At 45.8% G+C, this 20,663-nt stretch overlaps 2 protein-coding genes across 2 annotated transcripts in view; one reads left to right on the plus strand and one right to left on the minus strand.

Moving 5' to 3' along the window:
* CASQ2 (calsequestrin 2) overlaps positions 1-10,458 on the plus strand; it is a 51,632-nt gene extending 41,174 nt beyond the window's left edge. The window contains exons 9-11 of the mRNA XM_029577836.1: positions 2,598-2,698; positions 3,213-3,287; positions 6,686-10,458. Of these exons, the coding sequence (XP_029433696.1) occupies positions 2,598-2,698; positions 3,213-3,287; positions 6,686-6,904 (395 nt within the window). The 3' untranslated portion in view covers positions 6,905-10,458. The remainder of the gene's footprint in view (positions 1-2,597; positions 2,699-3,212; positions 3,288-6,685) is intronic.
* A 645-nt stretch (positions 10,459-11,103) lies between these two features.
* The window catches only part of VANGL1 (VANGL planar cell polarity protein 1), a 44,803-nt gene continuing 35,243 nt past the window's right edge, over positions 11,104-20,663 (minus strand). Inside the window, exons 5-7 of the mRNA XM_029577835.1 lie at positions 19,284-19,416; positions 16,686-16,920; positions 11,104-15,835 (exon numbers count right to left, since the gene is read on the minus strand). Coding sequence (XP_029433695.1) covers positions 15,575-15,835; positions 16,686-16,920; positions 19,284-19,416 — 629 coding nt within the window. The 3' untranslated portion in view covers positions 11,104-15,574. The remainder of the gene's footprint in view (positions 15,836-16,685; positions 16,921-19,283; positions 19,417-20,663) is intronic.

The following is a 20,663-nucleotide window of genomic DNA, read 5'->3' on the forward strand; positions in this document are numbered from 1 at the left end:
GGGTTACTCTTCCCTGAGTGCATCACTTTGTACTTGTCTATATTAAATTTAATTTGCCATTTGCATGCCCATTCTCCCAGTTTGGCAATGTCCTCTTGTAATTTCTCACAATCCCCTTGTGATTTGACAACTTTGAATAATTTTGTGTCATCGGCAAATTTGATCACCTCACTTGTTGTTCCCATTTCCAGGTTATTTATAAATATATCAAAAAGCATCGGTTCCAGAACAGACTCCTGGGCACTCCACTATTCATCTTTTTCCATTGGGAAAATTTATCATTTAGCCCTCTTTCTGTTTTCTATCTTTTAACAAGTTGGCAATCTACAGTAGACACTAACACCTATCCCATGACTTTCTAAGAAATCTCTCATTAGGGACTTTGTCAAATGCTTTCTGGAAATTTAGATATACTATATCAACTGGCTTACCTTTATCCATATGCTCTCAAAAAAAAAAATGTAGCAAATTTGTGAGGTAAGACTTCCCTTGGATATTGACTTTGTCCCATTAAACTATGCTTATCTATATGTTCAGAAATTATGTTCTTTATGATAGCTTCTACCATTTTGCCTGGCACAGATGTCAGATTTCATGGATCACCCTTTGATCCCTCTTTAAATGTTACATTGGCAACCCTCCAGTCTTCAGGTACCATAGATGATGTTATTGATAGTTTACAAATTTCCAATAGCAGGTCCACAATTTAAGTTCTCAGTTCTTTCAACACTCTGGCATGTATACCATCTGGTCCAGGTGATTTGCTACTCTTTAGTTTGTCAATTTGTCCTAGTATATCTTCCAGGTTCACTGAGATTTGTTTAATTTCCTTGGAATCATCACCTTTGAATATCATTTCTGGCATGGATATATCTCTTACATCTTCCTCAGTGAATACCGAAGCAAAGAATTCATAAAGTCTCTCTGCTATGGCTTTGTCATCCCTAAGTGCCCCTTTTACCCCTTGATCATCTGATGGTCCAACTGATTCCCTTGCAGGCTTTTTACCTCGAATGTACCTGAAAAAGTTTGTTATGAGTTTTTGTTTCCACAGTAAGCTTCTTTTCAAATTCTCTCTTTACCTTCCTTATCAGTGCTTTGCATCTAACTTGCCAGGGCTTATGCTGTTCCAGTTTTCTTCATTCAGATCCCTTTTCCATTTCTTGAAAGATGTTCTTTTACATATTATAGTTTCTCTCACCTCACCTTTTAACCATGTTGATAGTTGTTTAGCCTTCCTTCCATCTTTTCTAATGTGTGGAATACATCTGTTCTGGGCTTCCAAGATGGTATTTTTAAACAACATCATTGCCTGAGCTAAACTTTTAACCTTTGCAATTGCTCCTTTCAGTTTTTTCCTAACCATTTTCCTCATTTTATCATAGTCACCTTTTTGAAAGTTAAATGCTGTTGTAGTAGATTTCTTTTTTGTGCTCCCTCCAGTTATTGTCTCCCTGCTCCTCACTCCTCCCTCTTAGGTCTTCACCGTTGCATTCTCATTTCTCGCTCCTTCTCCACAGGCTTCCCTTCTTACTGTGTGCCTTCTGCCAAACATCCCCCAAGTCACTCCTCTTCCTAAAAGCACTCCCACTTCTCACTCCTCCACCTCCCCCCTCTCTGTCCAAGCACCCTCAGCCTCCTCCTTGTCCCTCCACTGCTTCCTTCAAGTATCGCATGCCTTGCATCCTTAGTTCCTTGTAAACCAAGCAGGTGAGCGATTGCTCATGCATTTCGGAGCATCGCTCACAGGTTTCACACGGTCACTCACATACACTTTTCTTTGTACTATATATAGAAATGCGACACTAATACTGGCACTCAAAAATTGTTGGTTTAAAAAACTGTTTACTTACATAAAAAAAAATAAATTGCACACACCTAGTCACTTCTTAGAAGGAGGGTGTTGCTTGCACCTCCTCTGCTTCCCCAAGCAATTCCCCGCCTCTCGCACCTCTCCTCATTCAAAGCAGCATGTGGCTGTGGGCCCTGTGCCTATCAGTTCATGCTACCAGCAGCACTCTCTTCTTGAGCACTGGGACTGAGAATGGTGCTGGAATGGGTGCTGGAATTCTGAGGAAGCAGTGGTGTTGATGGGGAGGTGCCAAATTTAGAGCAAAATTCCTTGCGCCAGTCCTGCTGCTGCTCCTTTGGGCTGCCAGATCAATTAGAACGTGCCTGCCCCAGCTGGGGCTATGGCACCGTGAGCCACCATTCACACCTACCTACTGTTTTGCCCCCATCCCTTCTAGCAGTGGCAGTGCTATGGCTGGGATGGCTCCAGAACCTGGCATAGGTGTGTGCTTCTGCCAGCCAGCAAGGTTTTGCTATTGTGCAATGTCTGGGACTCTCACCTCTCCTCTCTGGGGGGTGGTGAACACTATCGTTGCAGTGTCTTCAGCCTTGGCCAGTCCCAGGCTCTGGAACTGAATCCTCATTTCCTGTGAGGCAGTGCACAGGACTGCTTCTGAGCCATCAGTCTAGTCTAGCTAAGTCTTTTTTGTAAAATATGGATGCAAAAGCTCTCTCTCTGCATGTGGCGTGGCAGGGCAGGAATCTCAGCAGTGTGTGAATGATAGATTTCTATCCTTCCCCTTTAGATGGTTATGAGTTCCTGCAGATCCTGAAACAGGTTGCCAGGGACAACACAGAGAATCCTGAACTGAGCATTGTGTGGATCGACCCAGATGACTTCCCCCTGGTGAGTCCTGCACAGGTTGTGAGACAAGAAAAAATATATTTTTGGATTTTGCAGTATGTAAGATTTTAAAACAAATAAATAAATAAATGCATCTTGCCAGGTGCAGTCCTACACGCTGCCGCATGCACATATCAAAGGGTTGGGGGCTGGAGAGAGGGAGGCTGTGCCACTGCAAGCAGGCCACGTGTGGCAAGACACTGCCCACGCACTACAGCACACGCAGAACACAAGAGGGAGGAGGAGGAAGAGGTAGCAATCGTGCCATGGTGGACACGTGCGTGCAACACTGTGGCATATACACCACTTCCCTTCATAGCACGTGGGGAAACAAACGCACCCCTTCAAAAGCATGCGGTAGGGCGTGCTACGCCCCTTCAGAGCAGGTGGACATTCTTTGTGGTACAGTCAGATGCCTACCTGTGGCATTCATCGCACCCGCATCCAGCACCACAGAGGTTGCAAATATCAAGGGGGCCTTCAATTCCTGACCTCTTCCTTGCTTCCATTCCTGCAGCTGATCACTTACTGGGAAAAGATCTTCAAGATTGACCTGTTCAAGCCACAGATAGGCGTGGTGAATGTTACGGATGTAAGTACCTGATGGGAGCCAGCCTGCTGAGGCTTCTTTATAAATTCTTTAGAAACTATTAAACATTATGGTTTATTGAGCTGAAAGCAGCAGCACTTCCCACCAATCTTCTAACTACTTCTGCCTTTATTAGTTCATCAGAAGATTAATTCCCAATTTTTATTTCACGAGCAGAAATATGCATGTTTAGTTGATGAAGTTATCTCTGCTTAGCTAAGCTGAGTATTCTTAATTTAATTGGGAAGAAGGGGGCTGCTGTGCTGATCGTCATCACCAGAAACTGTTGAGGGTTACCAAATGACGCTGTGTCATATAGGACCAGCAGATCCAGGGCTGGTTTTGCCCTATTGCATCTATGGGCCTGTAGTCCTGGTTTTTCATACCGAAATAATAAAAAAACCCCCCCCAAAACTACAGGTCCCTACATGCTATGAGGAAAATGCCAGGCCTAGCCTGATGTATTGGCAGTGAAACAAAATTGTGTTCAGCGCACTGAAACATCTAAATCTAAATCTGAGTTTGTCTGGGAGTGAGCCCAGAGTACACAAAGCTCGAAGAATATGGAATAAGTCATGCATTTATTGCTTTTTTTTTTTTTATCTCTAAACCATTATTCCATTGCATGAAGTGTTTGTGAAATGTGGCACATTAGCAGCAGCACTGGAAACCAAAGTCCTCCGGCTCCATTCATCCATTGTACAATATAGCACTGGCAGGGTGGTGGATGTTTCCCCAGTATGGAGGGATGTGCCAGAGGGGGGTTTATGAGCACAGAACTGGTGACAGTCTCTTGAGAGAAAGCCCCCTCTCCTTGCTGTGCAATCTTTTGTCAAGAAGGGGACAATCAGTGTCGATGGACTGACAAACCACCAACTCATTTCACATAGGCCACGAAAACAGCTTTCAGATGCTATTAGCCTTCTATCAGAAATCCTAAGGAAAAATACATATAACAGGGTCTGAAAAAGCAGAATATAAAATCAATTAATAAGGGGTGAGACCCTGATGTCCATGAAGCAGGGAAGAGACCCCCCCCCCCTAGTGATTATGTCTGACGGTGTGACAAATGAATGGGCGGTGCCGGAGGAATGCTAGGGTACCCAAGGGGAGGTACGAGCAGAGGGGGTGATTCGGTTGCTGTACGGGTGGTTAATGAGGTCTCACCTGGGGCAGGGTGCACAGTTCTGGAGGCCTTTTGTCTTCGGAAGAACTGAGGCGGCCCACAGAAAGGCTTCCAGCAGGGCCAGGGTCTGCCCTACGAGGTGAGACTTAGAAATCTGAACAAGAAGAGGCCAGTCAAAGGAGAACTGCTAGAGACTTTCAACTACCTGAAACGTATTAATCAGACACAAGAAACAAACCATTTTCAAGGGAAAGGGTCATAACCTGAGGCTCTGAGAAGAAATGCCAGGTAATATTTCAGAATAACAGGCCGATACAAAACAGTGCGCTTGGCCAAGCATTTTAGACGCGCTATTATTACCCCTTATACTGTAAGGGGTAGTAATAGCACGTGGAAAACGTGCAGCCAACCCCCCAAAACTAATAGCGCTCATCACATGCAAATGTACGTTGATGAGGCTGTTAGTTACCTGAAATACATAGAAACATAGAAATGACGGCAGAAGAAGACCAAACAGCCCATCCAGTCTGCCCAGCAAGCTTTCACACCTATTTGCTTTCATACTTATCTGTGACTCTGATCGCTGAGGTCAGGGCCCTTATTAGTAACTTTTTGGTTCTAATTCCCTTCCACCCCTGCCATTGATGTAGAGAGCAGTGCTGGAGCTGCATAAAAGTGAAGTATCTTGCTAATTGGTTAGGGGTAGTTAGGTTAGGGGCCAAGCCGCACATTTTATTCTCAGAAGTTAACGCCTGCCCAAGGGCAGGCGTTAACTTCTAAGCAACCTTGAAAAGTGTACAGAAAAGCAGAAAATACTGCTTTTCTGTACACCCTGTGACTTAATATCCTTAGATTACCCCGTTTCCCCTCGTTCCATAGTCTTAAAGATCTAAACATGTATACCCTGGAAGAAAGGCGGGATGAGGTGATATGATCGAGACATTTAAGTAACATTTTATGTTTACTGTTTTATACATATGTGAATGTAAAGATATTATGAATGTAATTATCATTGCAAAGGAAGCAAGTCTCTTTCAACGGAAAGGAGTCTATGGAAAGAGGGGTCATTGGGTGAGAGAGAAACGGGGTAATCTAAGGAAACATTTCTTTACAGACAGTGTAGTGGATGCAAGGAGTAGCCTCCTCATGGAGGTGGTGGAGAGTAGGGATGTGCAGACGGAAAGTATTCGTTAGATTCGGTATTCGTCGGGACCCAAATACGTTGTATTCAGTCAATGGGGGGAAACCCGATCCGTCCATTAGTTGAATTCGGTATTCGTTGCCCATTAAAGTTGTAAAACAAAAAAAACCCCACTCCAACCCTTTAAATTGAATTAACTACAACCCCCACCCACCTGCCCCCCCCCCCAAGACTTGCTAAAAGTCCCTGATGGTCCAGCGGAGGTCCTGGAGCGATCTCCTGCACTCGCGCCGTCGGCTGCCGGTATTCAAAATGGTGCCGATAGCCTTTGCCCATACTGTCACAGGGGCTACCAATGCTATTGGTCGACTCCTGTCACACAGTAGGAGCGATGGACGGCCGGCGCCATCTTGTGCTCCTACCATGTGACAGAGGCCAACCAATGGCACCGGGAGCCCCTGTGACATAGTAAGGGCAAAGGCTATCGGCGCCATTTTGAATACCAGCAGCTGACGGCGCGAGTGCAGGAGATCACTCCAGGACCCCCGCTGGACCACCAGGGACTTTTGGCAAGTCTTGGGGGTGGTCAGAAGGGTGGAGGGTTTAGTTAGTTTTGTTTAAATTCGCTCCTTAAGATGGGGAAAAATTTGGTAATGATACGTTGCATTCGTGGGGGTTCACCATGCATTTCGCAGACCCACGAATGCAACGAATAGGGACCTATACGTTACGGAATGCGCATTCGTTCAAAATGAATGCACACCCCTAGTGGAGAGGACAGTATCTGAATGCAGTAAAGCATGGGATAAACACAGAGGATCTCTGAGGGGTGCTAGGGACTGTAGAACTAAGCAGTTGTGTGGACAGGCAGACATGGTTGGCTGTATGGTCTTTTTTTGCCATCATGTTTCTTTGTTTCTAAAAGGGAAGGGAATAACAAAAAAAAAAAAAGAATGTGTGTGGTGAAACATGGGGAGAGGAAGTGATTTGCCAAGACTTAGCAGTCTGGATAAATGACAAAGTGGGACTGGAATCAGCATCTCATTGCCCCTTCCTTTGCTATTCATGTTATTAAGTGATGCTGCTACAGATCAGGCAGTGACTATGACTCTGGTCTCCTTTTGTGCACTACAGGCAGACAGTGTCTGGATGGATATTCCAGATGATGACGACTTGCCTACATTCGACGAACTGGAAGACTGGATTGAGGATGTCCTTTCTGGGAAAATAAATACAGAGGATGACGACGATGATGACGACAATGATGATAACGATGATGATAACGATGACAATGATGATAAGGATGGCAACGATGATAACGATGACAATGATGATGATGATGATGACGATTAGAACTGAATCGGTAGCAGTCCCCCTCTCGTGCAAAGTGGAGCCCTCATCTCTCTCATTCATTCAGATATTTGGAGAGAGGCTGAATACTTGTGTGACTGTGAGCAGTGATTCTGTCAGTCCTTTAAAACCGTAGTCCATCTTCTCCAGGACACCTGTTAATGGCCTTGCTTCCATGCTTCTCTGGCAGGCTCGTGATTTCTGACGAGAACAGCTAAAGTGATGTTCAGGTGTGTCTCGCTTGAGGGGTTAAGCATAATGATCTTTCCCTCATCTTTGATATATTTAAGATAGAATGAAATAACCCAGCATTAGCACCACACTAGCACTCAAAACACACACTACAGAAAGGAAGGCTCTATGCACTGCGCTGATAACGCCGATTCACCCATAGACTGCACACAGCATTGGTAGCACCTACACTACCTGAAAGTAATCTGCTCTGAAGTGCCTGAAAAGCAGAATATCAATCACACATTAATTCTCAGGAACTTCAGGCACTTATAATTAGAAAACAGCTAGCTTCTTGAAGCTTTGTATTTTTTAAGTCAAAAGCTGTTCAGATTTATTCCTGTTCTCCAGGGTCAGATTTTACTGGTGGGTTGTTGCTCAGCACAAGGGCATCACAGAGATTAAGAGTTTTCCAGAGTCTAATTGAAAGCAAGACTCATCGCAGGCATGTTTAACCACGGCCAAAATGAACCCGAAAAACCAGGCTAACCAGATGCTTCCGTGCCATCCAGAAAGGCTGAGCCAATCCTGGTTTTTCTCCATCTCATCCCAGGACTTGCAATCCCACCTTTCTTAGAAAAACTCAGAGATGCAGTGGGGTAAACTCAGGCCTCACTTAACCTGTTCAGGTGACCTGGAGTCAGGTGGTAAGAAGATTACCAGATAGCTGTAGGCCAGGGCTTCTCAGCAAGGTCCACAGCCAGACCTGGTTTTCAGGATACCCTCCACAAATTTGCATCAGATATAGCTGCATGAATGGGCACCCCTCAATGACTGAAGCTGAGGACACCAGGGCTGGGTCATCAGAGACCGTCTTGAGCCAGACCTGGTTTTGCCCCCACCCCCATTTCTGAATCTGTACTTCCTGTTTCAGGCCCAGATTTATTTATTTAGGTGTTTTTTATACTGTCGTTCCAAAAGACGATCACAATGGTTTACAGTATTATCAATCATATTCACGGTCAACGATCGTGTGCTTTGTGTTAACATTCACCCGACTAATTCAATATCACAGTGAATACAAATTTTAGATCATAGTTATGCATTGTCAAGGATGTCAAAGTGGTTCCTATCCAATTTAGTTCCTACTTATTCATCGTAGGCAGCTGCCTAGGGCGTCAGATTTTTAAAAGTGCCCAAAATATCCAGGCCAAAGAGCAGGCCTGCCTCCACTTGCTTTAGAGCTTCAAAAGGGCAGCTCTGTGGCACTCTGCCCATGGATGCCAGAATCATAAATCTGGCCCTGCCTGCTTTGCTTAAGGTATTGGAACCACAAGTTCACAGATGCAACAGCATAAAAGCAGCTCAGTTTGATAAGCCTAACCCAATGAAAACCTGTCACTGTGCCAAGAGACGCTGCATGCAAAGCAAGATGACGGATTCTGCCCCTTACCCTCCGTCCAGTCCCTCACTCCCAGCCTTGTTTAAAAACACAAACTCAGAGAATTAGACGATGCACAACGATGAATTTCTTATCTGCTAAACCCAAATTTGATTTAAAGCTTGGGGGTGGCGGGGTTTTACACCCTGTAGAAGCCCACCTGGCTTTTTCCTCCTTTTCTGCCACATAATTCCTGCTGCAGTGTTTCAGGACAGGCTGATCCAGTGCCGGTATTTACCCTTCACTGCATGCATGGACTTGGTAGTTCTGAGCTGGCCAGGAGAAGCAGATCCATCAGGAGACTAGTGCAGCGGTTATCAATCAGGATCAAATGAGTCTGTGCTGAGAAACCGGACCCGGCTGGGTGGGACACTGACGTTGGCCAGAGGCTTTAACTCAAGGCCCAAGGTTGGGTTGTCAGTATTGCGGCTGAAAAATAAGGGATGGTTCCTTTACTGAATGCAAATACCGAAGCTATCTTTTTATCAATTCATGGGACAATTGTAAAGGGTTGTAAGCAACCTCTCTGGCCTGGCACTATTTTCCTCTTCCTATTGGGCTCCTCTTCAGGTAGGTGCCACAAAACAAGCCCTCAGCCGATGTTTCATAGCCAACACACAACCCTGAAATTGCATTGGATGGGATGGGTGGGGGGTGGGTGTCAGTCACGTGCCTGCTTTCTTTCTGGCGCAGTATAAGGTCGCTGTCTGAGGAATGTAGGACTTTGCAGGTAGTGGAGACCCTCACGACTGCTTTTCCATTACTGCCTGCCCACGAAACCCACCGGGCACAGCACCTCAACCCAGGCTGGGCAGACAGTCCTGCCCTGTCAGCTGACCCACTGCCAAAGCATCAACCAATCTGTAGCCCTGATTTTCTCATTAAACACCTCCCCATTAGGGGGTACAGGTGTAGGGGGGAGAAGGGATCAAAGACTTCCACACAGGTTAGTAAATGATTTAGGATTTCCCTAGAAGTCCTGTGGAGTCTCAGGAAAGGTTTCGTAAATGGACCATGCAGAGAAATCTACTTTTTGCTGGTATCCTGCTGCCTTGCTTTACAGCAGCCTCTGCGCCGAGTCCCTGGTCCTGTATATTATTCCTTTTAGTGGAAGCCCCGATTGCTAAATATAATTCTAAATGGAGGAGAGGGGGAGCCCACCCTAATGATGGCAACATTTAAACAAACGTGAGAGGTTTGGGGGGTTGGGACTGCACAGTCCCACAGGGTGGCTTTTACCATGATGGTGGGGAAGGGAGAAACTCGGCCGCAGGTCCATTTTTGCTTTTATAGCACTTCTTACCCAGATTTCTTCAAAAACTATCCAGCTAAGTCGCTAGTGATCAGGCCACACAAGGCCCAATAACTTTAGATTTGCTCTGAGGCAGGCCTAACGGTATCTGGCTAACTTAAGGCCTCATTCACTCGCCATTTTCCTCCACAGAGACAGAATGGGAGAAAAGCCTTAGTGAATCAGGCCCTTAAGCTGGACAGAACTGAAAATCGGCTAAGTTAGCCAGCTAAAACCTAGTTGGGATAAGTGGCGCAATTTTCAAATCCTTGGCTTGTAGATGGAGAACTTCTTGACCTCATGATGGCCATGCACTGCCCAGGGGGCACCTATAGAGAGAGGCTTTAAAAAAAAAACAAAAAAACCAACCACACGCACTACTCAATTACTCCTTTTTCTTTTTAAATTCTATCAGATACTCATAGCAAGTCTCCATGGATTTCAAATTTCTAAAAAATACAAAAAAAAAACCACACACACACACTGCTCTAGTCTAGGACAGCCTACAGAGGGGGACTGGGCCCACTAGAAAAATATTATTTTTAACTTATTTTGGTATAAAAATGTACAAATCTATTTCTGTACAAATAATAAGAAAGAATCAGACAAAACGCTGTACATTTTTCATATAATTAAAGCATAATTGCCACCATGGTTCGGTTCTGCTTAGATTATTTTGATCTTGCTACATTTTTACTGAGCTTTGTTGTCCATTCTGATTACATTCATCTTTATATGGACCAGGGCTCTGCTGAAAACTGTCACTGATGACTTCATCTCATATTATTTATTATATACCGGCATTTGGATATAACCATCCTATTGGTTTACAACATTTGTATTTAACTAATAACAGACATCATATACAATAACATCACTCTCTCCTTATTAAAAATTAAACATACTTTACAATTTAAAGTCAAAACTTGAATCAGTCACCGAGACATTCATACCATTAACAGTTTCACAGGTCTCTGCTGCGTGTTACCAAAAGATTATTTCCATAAGTTCCTGCCATATTAACAGCCAAGGAGGGATATAGAATGATGCATTTTAAGGATAATCTCAAAAAGTTTGTCATTGAAAGAGGACTGGCTTTACATGCATTGGCTTCTCTGTTTTAATACACGCAGGTTTGACAGATCCTCCGGCTCCTTCACCTTCGCATTGGTTGCTGGTTTGTGTGAGATTATTTGGCACTTTTCCCAGTAATCCCTGGTTATTTAATCCTTTGCTTGCACTGCTGTAGTACCTGAAGGCTGATGTATGTCAATAAGTTTGTTCTGTGCTTCCTTATGGCTGGGCTTTTTTTTTTTTTTTTTTTTTTTAACTCTCCTTGTATTTTTTTCCAAATAGTTTTTGGTGTCTCTTCAATTTGCAGATATTAAGAGAATTTATAGTGAAACATGGCTCGTGGCAGGGGTTGGCTGTACAGGCTGCTGGGACATCTCTGATTAATGTAAAGCTGTTAGCCGTTTGATGAAAAACTTTGAGTTTATCCTTGCTAAAAGTTATCAGTTTGCATTGTATTTGAAGTTTGTAGGCAGCCCTGCTCCATTTCTACCAGCTTCTTTGGTTATTATTGGCATATGGTTTAGTAATTACTGTGCTGATTTTTATAATTCTCCAATCATCTTAGGCACCAGCACTGGCCAAATCCAATTGGTTGATTCACATTTACTTGTATAAAAGCCAAAGAGCAGGGATCATGCATAAAGCTTGAATGGCATCCAATGTGTCTTTTTTTGGAAAACAAAATCATGCTTCCTTTTTTTTTTTTTTTTTTTTTTTAAATGAAGCTTGCTTGAAGTTTTAAATGTCTTGGTCTGAGCAGAAACGCGAGTTCAAAACTTTTGAAGCATGTCTTGGCCTCAGCAAGCACACGGATACAAGAGACGCCTACAGCAGAAAAAGCTAAAAACGGGCTGTGACCATAATCAAAACAGGGCACACTTTATGTATTTATTTTTTAATTTTACAACCTGGTGAAATAAGAGAAAAAATAGCCATTGGCTTATGAAGAAAGTCACAAAGAATAAAATCAAAATTAGGTATAATGGCCACGACAAGGCAAATTCATATTTTAAGCAACTTGACGCACTCCAATTACTGCCTTTAAATTCAGAAGCCTTGTCCCCCACTAGGATGCATTTGGCCTTCACTGCTCCTGCGGTGGGCAAGGTCAGTAGCATCAAGTACAACTTTATGTGTAGGCTATGTGAATTGAGGCAAGATATTAGCACTTTAATTGTAAATTTATCTGATGCCGCATTAATGGCTGCTACTGGAAAACATATATACTTTGCTGATAATATTTAATAAGACTCTTGACATTTCTTAATTTAAAAAAATTAGCACATGAGAAGGCAAGGTCTGGAAATGACCTTCTGGATGTATTCCCAAGCATATAGCTGTCATTTTGGCCAAGAACAACGTATGGTTGGAGTCACGAGCAGAGGATGGTCCTGTCCTTTCTTCACTGGGATTCAGAACCTGTACATGATGGCCGCTTGGCTCCACTGAGAACAGAAGAGTCCCCGGACTCTGACCAAACCGGAAGAATTAAAAAAAAAAAAAAAAAAAGAAAGTGCACGAGACGCTGTATTCATTGCAGCAAGAGGACAAGGGTAGTATGTGCATCGGGTTTGCTGTGACCTCGAGCCCCATAATGCAAACTATCCACACAATTCACCATTTCTGTTTCTGAGGTGAGCCCAAAACGAATACTGTCCATGTAACACAGTGGCCTCCAGCCGAAGGCGCGAATGCTTCGTGGCTACTACAACACCATAAAATAAAAAGGCAACGTTTAATTTCAAAAGGTGAACAGAGAAAATGAAGGATCAAAGACCCAGAACTGATAGGTACATTAACAATAACAGACAGACGCTGCTGCTAAGACTTCCGCATTTTCATTTATTTTCTGGACAAATATGCAGTGTGTAAAATGTTCTCTTTGAAAAGATCTGTTAAAAAATAATAGATACAAATTCAACAGAACGCAGCCTGTGACAGGACTTTGGACTATTCTACACACTCTGGTTAATGACAAACACCAGGACTCTGCAGCTTAATGTAACAAACAGAGGAGACCCCCAGACCCGGTTCCCAGCTTCAAAGCTAAGCAGGCAGGAAGACGCTGGTAATGTCAAGTTGTACATGGAACATGGCATCGTCCATCTTAATCAGATGGTTTGCATATAAAAAAAAATATATATTAGAAAAAAAGTCCATACAGCGCAGTAAGAAAAGAAGGGGTCACCCAAAGGTAAATAATGAGATGGCCCCCAGTTACAAACTCAACACTGACTTTAGGAGAAAGTGACAGCAGCATGAAAACCCACAACCCTGCATAACTAGTATATGCCAAGTCCCCTTTTATTATAAATATACACTATCCCATCAGGAAATACCTAACACTACCAGAAAGGAGCAAGGGAGACATTTCTCCAAAAAAGTTTTTAAGCTCCTGTAAGGAGGCATTAAATCCCCAGGAAAATCCAGCTGCAGTTTCTCTTTGGTCCCGGATAGCTTTCTGGGGAGCAAAAACCATCCAAAATCCCCCAAGAAGAAAGCAGCTTGTGGTTTGGGGTTGATTGGGGTGATGATCAGAGCTGATCAGGATATTAATGCCCTGGGGGTTCAGCCGGGAGGCGATCAACAGAGCTGAATACTCCTGGTGGCTGCCCTGCCACATCCACGCATCTCAGCGGTCAAGAAGCCCAATGTGAGAGGAAGCACTAGTGTGACTCCACAGGCAGGGCAGAAGGGCTGGGGATCCTCCATGACCTCGCTGACCTTCCCCCCCCAGCACCTGTTCAAATCCCACCTCCTACCCTTTCGTTTTCCTTTGGTGAGGTAGTGATGTCACCGACAAGAGGCTCGCCTCCTTAAATGTAAACCCACCTTACCCTGCATGGTGCTGCTGTCGAGATGCCACACACGGGCATCCCGACGAAGAGTAAAGTGCAAGCAAAGTGCACCCTCCTGCTGAAGAGATGCAGAACGGAGGTCACGGGCAATGGCACCGCTAAACAGAATGGCTCCTTCCATGGCACATGTTTCTAACCACGTCTGCAGCACTGTTCCCCTGTGGGTACCCCTCCCATAGAAAAGTCCTGGCCAGGGAATGATTCTGTTGTTCTGGAGGTGGGGGGGGACCCGTATCAGACTCATTTCTCTCCTCAGCTGCTCCATCCCCACTAACTGAACAAGACTGCGTGCGCTCTTTGGTATTCTCCAGACTAACTGCGGCTCCTGGCTTGCCAGAGCCCACGCCCTCTGCCAGAGAATACCACCACAGCCACGGGGAAACCTTGCCTCAAGAGCAGCTGAAAAGACCTGAGGCTCCCAGCGAGGATGTTCAGAGCTCCTCAAGAGAGAGGACAGATGGACACCTGCACTGTGAAAAACGGAAGCGAGATACCACCTCGGACACAGAGGAACCTCCATGCCACCAGGAAAGGGGCCCATGCCTACAACCTGAGGCTCTCCTTGATCCTCGGGGGGGGGGGGGGAGGGGAGGCCCCGATGGTCAGCCCCCCGCAGAAGAGGAACAGAGAGGGAAACCAAGCTGCTCCCCCAACCCTCCCCTAAGTGGTTTAAGGATGGTGGTTGCCACAGTACTGGTCAAGAGAACTGGTGCGTGGTAAAAGAATCCAAAATAATCATCGCTGTGGCTCTCTTAACGTGCCAGGGACTGCAGGCCGACTTTCTCTCTCCTCCCCACCCTTCTATGCTACAGAGCTTCCCTCTTTCATCTCTTCCTCTGAAACACAAGCCTGAGACTTTTCCAGCTCTGCCTTTCTGTAGTGCCCTGAATTTCGTTCCCCCCACTGTACCGCTGCAGAGCGAGGGGAGTCTCCCCCCCCCCCGTTCCAGGGGCCAGCCAGCTAAAGATTCAGCACATCAAAAACAACCACTGCAAGGGAAGGGGAGGCCGGCCTCTGAGATGTGCGTTCCCAAAACAGGAAAGAGCACTTGTGGCAATCCGGGAACGAGAAGAAAATGAATCAGCGCTGTTCCTTGATGCATGGAATAAAATGTGTCTCACTAACACCAGGGGCACAGGAATCCTTAAACATGACTGGTGTGGAATATTAATTTAGTTACTAGTTAGGATAAGCTCTTGCTTGTCTCAACTACTGCGGGGCCAACCTGTTTGACAAAAGAAGCTGTTTTCCTGTAAACAATCCACAAATGGATTCTAGTTTTCCTTTGATGCTCCTTCGAGTCATGCAGAAAACGTAACTAAGCCAGCAGGACAGACACACAGATGGCAGGCTTCTGCACCACCAAAGCCCGCCTCACACAGACTGACCCAGGGACTCATGGACATCAAAAGACATTACATCAGCGTATGCACTATTCCACCATCCTCCTATGTCCTGCCAGGAATGCACATGTCCACTGAACCTTAGAGAGACAGACTGGGAGTAAAGCTGTAAGATTTGCCCTTAGGAAGGTGCCTAAATGGGGGATGGAAGGCTACTGGTGCAGAAGATGCCTCCCCCTCCCCCACAACAATTGTAAGGCAAAGATTCAGGTCACCCCTCCCCTGGGCAAGAGGCGAAAGGTAATCCCTGCTGATGTCGCTCCAGCAATTTCCTATAGGACAGGCAGGGTAGTCCCGGAAAGAGATCCCCTTCCCGAATAAAGTGCAGGCAATCAGGTTATGCACAGTGCAACTGGTCCAGCACACAACAGGATCAGCCCAAGCTGCAGGAAGCAGAACAAGAGACCCTCTCTCTCTCCCATTCACTTGCCACTCTTAAACGGAGGTCTCGGACTGCAACTGCAGAACAAACTTGTGAGACTTGGGATCAATGAACTCCTCGGAGAGCTTGATGAAGGGGATTTTCTTCACACTGACGACGAGACTGAAGTCCAGGCACTTGAGAACAAAGACTAGGCCATCGCGTAAGCCGCTGGTGACCGCCTCCTCACTGACCAGTGTCCACTGCCGAGCAAACCACCGCTCCCGGTCATACTGCAGCGTGGGGCCGGGGCTGAGGTACCGCTCCAGGAACGCCTATGGGGAGGGGGGGACGGACAGGGAGACATCAGTGCCCTAGAAACTCCCAGAGCAGGACACAAAATTTTTACAAACTCAGCCTTCAAATGCTTTCAGAAAAACAGAAGAGGCGAGAGACTGTACAGCGCCAAAGAACAGAGATTTCAGCATTTTTATTGTGAAGCAGCTCATTTTTTTCAGAGTAGGGACCGTAAAGCTTTCTTGGGACTGTGCTGGAGAGTCCGGCCACCCAGACCTTTAATGTAAGAATTCATCATCCGGCCACAGTGGGATAAAGTGTCATAGCACTGATGACATCAGGAAATCACCCCTTTAGGGCCTGGAGTTTGGTGGGGCCATTTGTAATTACTTTCCAAGCTAGACACTTTTATGATCTAATTGTGGACCAAGTTGTCAAATATATTTAGAAAAAATATAGAAAATCTGTAATTTCATTAGACACATTTTTTAAAACAGTGATTCTGCAAAAGCACCTGCTAGCCCATCAGGAAAAGGATCAGGCTTGTCTTGGGGCCATTAACTAAACAGGAGCTGTTCCCTCTGCCACTTGCTCGGCTAGATCTCTGCATGTGAACACAGGATTCCTTGGCAGCTTAGGGTACAATCCCGTTCCCCCCCCCCCCCCCCCCCCCCCCCCCCAAAAAACAACTATGATGGGATCAATTTCAAACGTAATATCTTCTATTTGAGGGTCAGTGGAGTTTACATTAACAAGATCACTTACATGGTAATAAAAAGTGCCTGCCCAAGAAAGCTTGGAAGTATGAGCACAGGGAGGAGCTAAGTGCCCGAGAGTGGATAAGGAGCTCTGCAGCCTGTAAGGAGGGGGAAGGGAGGCGCAAGTTACCTTTGCTGTCATGTTGTTGGTGATGGCAAAGCAGAGATGCTGCAGGATGCTTTCCATGGTGTGATAATGCTGCTGCCGCGTGGTGCGGAGATACTTCTGCAGTGCTCGGGCCATGGATGGAAAGATGGCCTGTGCTGCCTCCCGAGGGTCCATCACCTCACCTGCACCCTTCTGTTGCTCCTCCTCCTCCTGACGCTTGATGTGGGTGAACGCTTCTTCCACTGCGACCACAAGCCTGTCAAGAGAGTCAAAGATGGAGGGGCAAAACGGTGAGCGAGGTGGGAACACACTATTGCCGAGGGCATTCAGTGTCCATGTACGCAAGCAGGGGGGAGGAGGGAAATCACGGAGAAGCTGGCCATGCCCCTGCGGCAGGTCTCCTGCACACTTGGCCTAAGGAGATGGTTGGCTCTCCTGTGCATGACCACCAGACACTTGTCACTGGCCTCCTGGCTGTACTTGCAGACGTCTTTGGCTTTCAGGGTCTGAGAATGAGGCAGTTCATCTATCACTGATACACATTTTGGAGTAATGGGATCAGAGTGGGGTGAGCTAGCCTCCCCCCCTCCCCCCTTCTGTCTGCATTCCCACGGCTTGGTATTGAGGACCCAGAATTCAAAATCTGAAGACCCAAGTTTGAATCCCAGTGTCTCCATTCACTTGCTACGTGACCCCGAGCAAGTCACTTAGCCTTTAACAAACAGCACTGCAGTGCCCTGCAGACCTGGGGTTCCAGTCCTGTCCTAGAAATGTTAGCTTATGGCTCCGAGATCTGCTGTTTTCCCCAGATGTGACCAGAGGGCAGAATAAAGGAAACGTATTACCTTCAGCTCTCAAGCTTACAATGTGCTATATACCCTTAGGAGATAAAATATGCACTAAAAAGTTGGGCATGTACTATTCTCTCCCTGAGTCTCCAGAAAACCATGTACAACAATCTAGCATATCATTTATGTACAAGCCATCATTGAGGAAGAGGACACTGATGTGGTTGCAGTAACTGAATCATGGAGCAGTGATAATCAGGACAGGGAGAACACTATAACCAGGATATGGGGAGGAGTAGTTTTATATACTAGGGACAAAATAAAAGACAGATACTAAGGGAGTAAGGAGCAGCTGAGTTGCTGTGGGATGTCTTGGAGACCTAAGGCGACCAATATCTATGCACATCTAGTCTATAGGCCACCAAAGGCTAACCTGCCTCTTGCTACTTTCTGAAATTGCTCGTGTGTCCAATTCCTGGCCTGTAAGTCAATCTTCTTTTCTAAGCCTGCTTCTTTGTGAACTTGTTATTCACTCCGGCTTCCAGCCTGCAAAGTCCAGCTTTTTGTTCAAGCCTGCTTCACTGTAATTCTGTTTCTGACTCCAGCTTCTGGCCTGAAAAGACAGCTTCCATGTTAAGCCTGCTTCTATGCAAACTGTTTCTGACTCTAGATCCTGCCCAGCACTGCAGCTTGCCACTCAAGCCCACCACTGTTTCTGTGAGCAACCTGCCAAACTTTTTCTAGCCTGTCCTAGGGCCCGGTCGAGCTCCCCTCAGCCTGCTGTGTGGATCTGAGTATCTGGAGGGTGGGAACCCAACAACGTCCTATGCAACAGCTTATACATCAATTCCACTCTACGAGTGCATAAGGATATTTTGTGTGCAGCCTTCCAAATTCCTTTCATCCAATTTAGTGCCTAGATCTCGCTTCCATTGTGCTATCAAAGGCAAAGGAGGTACCCGTCCCTCATAAGAGAGCGGGATGGCCCTACCCAGTGATATGATCTCTTTCCTCAGCCAGCACTGTTTTCCACTTTTGTAGGCATTCTTATAACCCATAAGAACATAAGAACATAAGAAAATGCCATACTGGGTCAGACCAAGGGTCCATCAAGCCCAGCATCCTGTTTCCAACAGTGGCCAATCCAGGCCATAAGAACCAGCCAGCCCTCTCGATCCTTATCGTTGCTATATATCTATCTCTCTCTATATATATCTATCTATCTCTCCCAGGATTCTGCTCACAGCCCAAATTCACTTTTTTAAGTTATCAGATGGAACCCAGCCTTCCTCGTTCTATAACTGACCCAGAAATCTCACCCCTGATTCCCACCAGTCATCCATCTCCATATTAAACGCAGTAACCGAGTCACTGGGTTTATCCTTCAAGAGAGAGATCAGTGATATCCTACGTGGGATTCTTGCGCCTTTGCATAATGAATGCCAGACCTGGATTGTATGACCCACTAAGGGGTCTTAGCACTCTCCGAACCTGTGGAGATGAGAGTGGAAGTACTAGAAGGGAGGATAGGCCTATCCCCCCCACCCCCCATCTATCTTCTAGAGATACCCAGGAAGCTGCATAGTTTCTGATTTTAAAGTCATTTTTATCCCGTCCCAAGGCTGTAGAGCTCTAGTTTCCAGCCGGCTGTGTTGAACTCCATATCCTATACACACGGGAGGGAGGTGGGGGGATTCAAATCAGCCAAGAAGACTGCAAAAGCTTCCTCTGGTTAGTAGAGGAGGAGCGGGAGCTGCATGCAGGCTCACCTCTCGCAGATGTGTAGGATAAGTTATCCTGCCTGTTGCCCTACAGCCCCCCCCCCCCTCACCTGGCTTTGCGTTTCTTGACCTTGCGCTTGTGCTCCGCCTCCTCGTAATACAGCTCGTTGTGGCTGGAGTCCCGGCGGCGGGCAGCAGCGGCAATCAGAGCTCGTGACTGGCCAGCTGCATTGTTTCCAGGACCTTTAAAAGTAGAAGGGGGAAGGAAAGCTAGGATTAAAACCTCAGCAGACAGCAGTTAACAAGCATCAGACACAAGGGTTTCCAGATATTTTATTGATCGGATCATCGTGTCATGAACGGGATACCATGATCCGATATCCCCATTTTGCAAGTGCAAGGACTCCTTTAAAATTAATTTATAAAAGGTGACAGAAAAATAATTAAGCAATCATTTCTCACCAGGTCTTAAGTTACCCAAAATTGTCCCTTAGGAATTGTAATTAAAGAAGAAATGTCATTAAAATGCGTTTGCCTTCCATGCATGTCCCGTGGGGGGGGGGGGGCATGTGTGTACATGCACAAACCGCGCTTCTGAACGCTGCCCGGCATATCCTTGTGGGTAAAAGTGCACGTTCACGTCCGTGTGGAGAAAGAGCGGCGTTCCCGGGGGCAAGGCGAGGAAAGCACGTTTGCCGTTTTGCTCTGTCATTTTTGACAAGCCCTCACACTAAATTTCCTAATAACTGAAGGTCCATGGGGGCTGTCTCATGCTACCAACTGAGACACAGATGATCTTTGCTTTGCTGCAAGGTCCTAAATGCTCAGGAGATGAAAACTTTAGAACATCTATACCTGAGAATGGAAATTATCCTGACCATTAATTCCTGTTTTATCTACCTCCGGCTGCTGTCAGGACCCATGGGCACGGCTGCTCTGACAATGTAACAGCATCCTCAAATTTGTCCTGCCACCACCAATCCAGGATCTAAAATCCACATCTCCATCTTGCTCTCTACCACCATGTACATACCATACAAACCAGCAGGTCCTGCACTTCTAAACAGCTTACCCAAAACATGCACGGAGGTCCAGCCCAGACCGACATTTATGCTTCTCAAGAAGGAGGCGGCAAAACCTCCTAAAGTGGGATTAACAGTACCTTGGGGAAACTCGACTCCCAAATACCACATCATCAAATGCCCACTTGCCACTCTGTGATATTTTTTGAAGGTATGAATGCAACCCCATGCCTTCTCTCTCCAAAACGGGATTCAGATTGCTCAACCTTAATCAAACATTGAAAATGGAAAAAAAAAAAAAAAGAAACCATTTTACAAAGTGGTGCATCCGAGAGAAACTGTGTAACTGGACAGCATGGATCAAAAATGCAAGCTGGGGAAAACACCCAAATGGAGGAATACAAATCAAAGAATACAATGGACAACTGAGCTCCTACCAAACATGGAAATATAATTGAATCGAACAGT

This window comes from Rhinatrema bivittatum, chromosome 15, assembly GCF_901001135.1.
Source record: "Rhinatrema bivittatum chromosome 15, aRhiBiv1.1, whole genome shotgun sequence".
NCBI classification, from domain to species: domain Eukaryota; kingdom Metazoa; phylum Chordata; class Amphibia; order Gymnophiona; family Rhinatrematidae; genus Rhinatrema; species Rhinatrema bivittatum.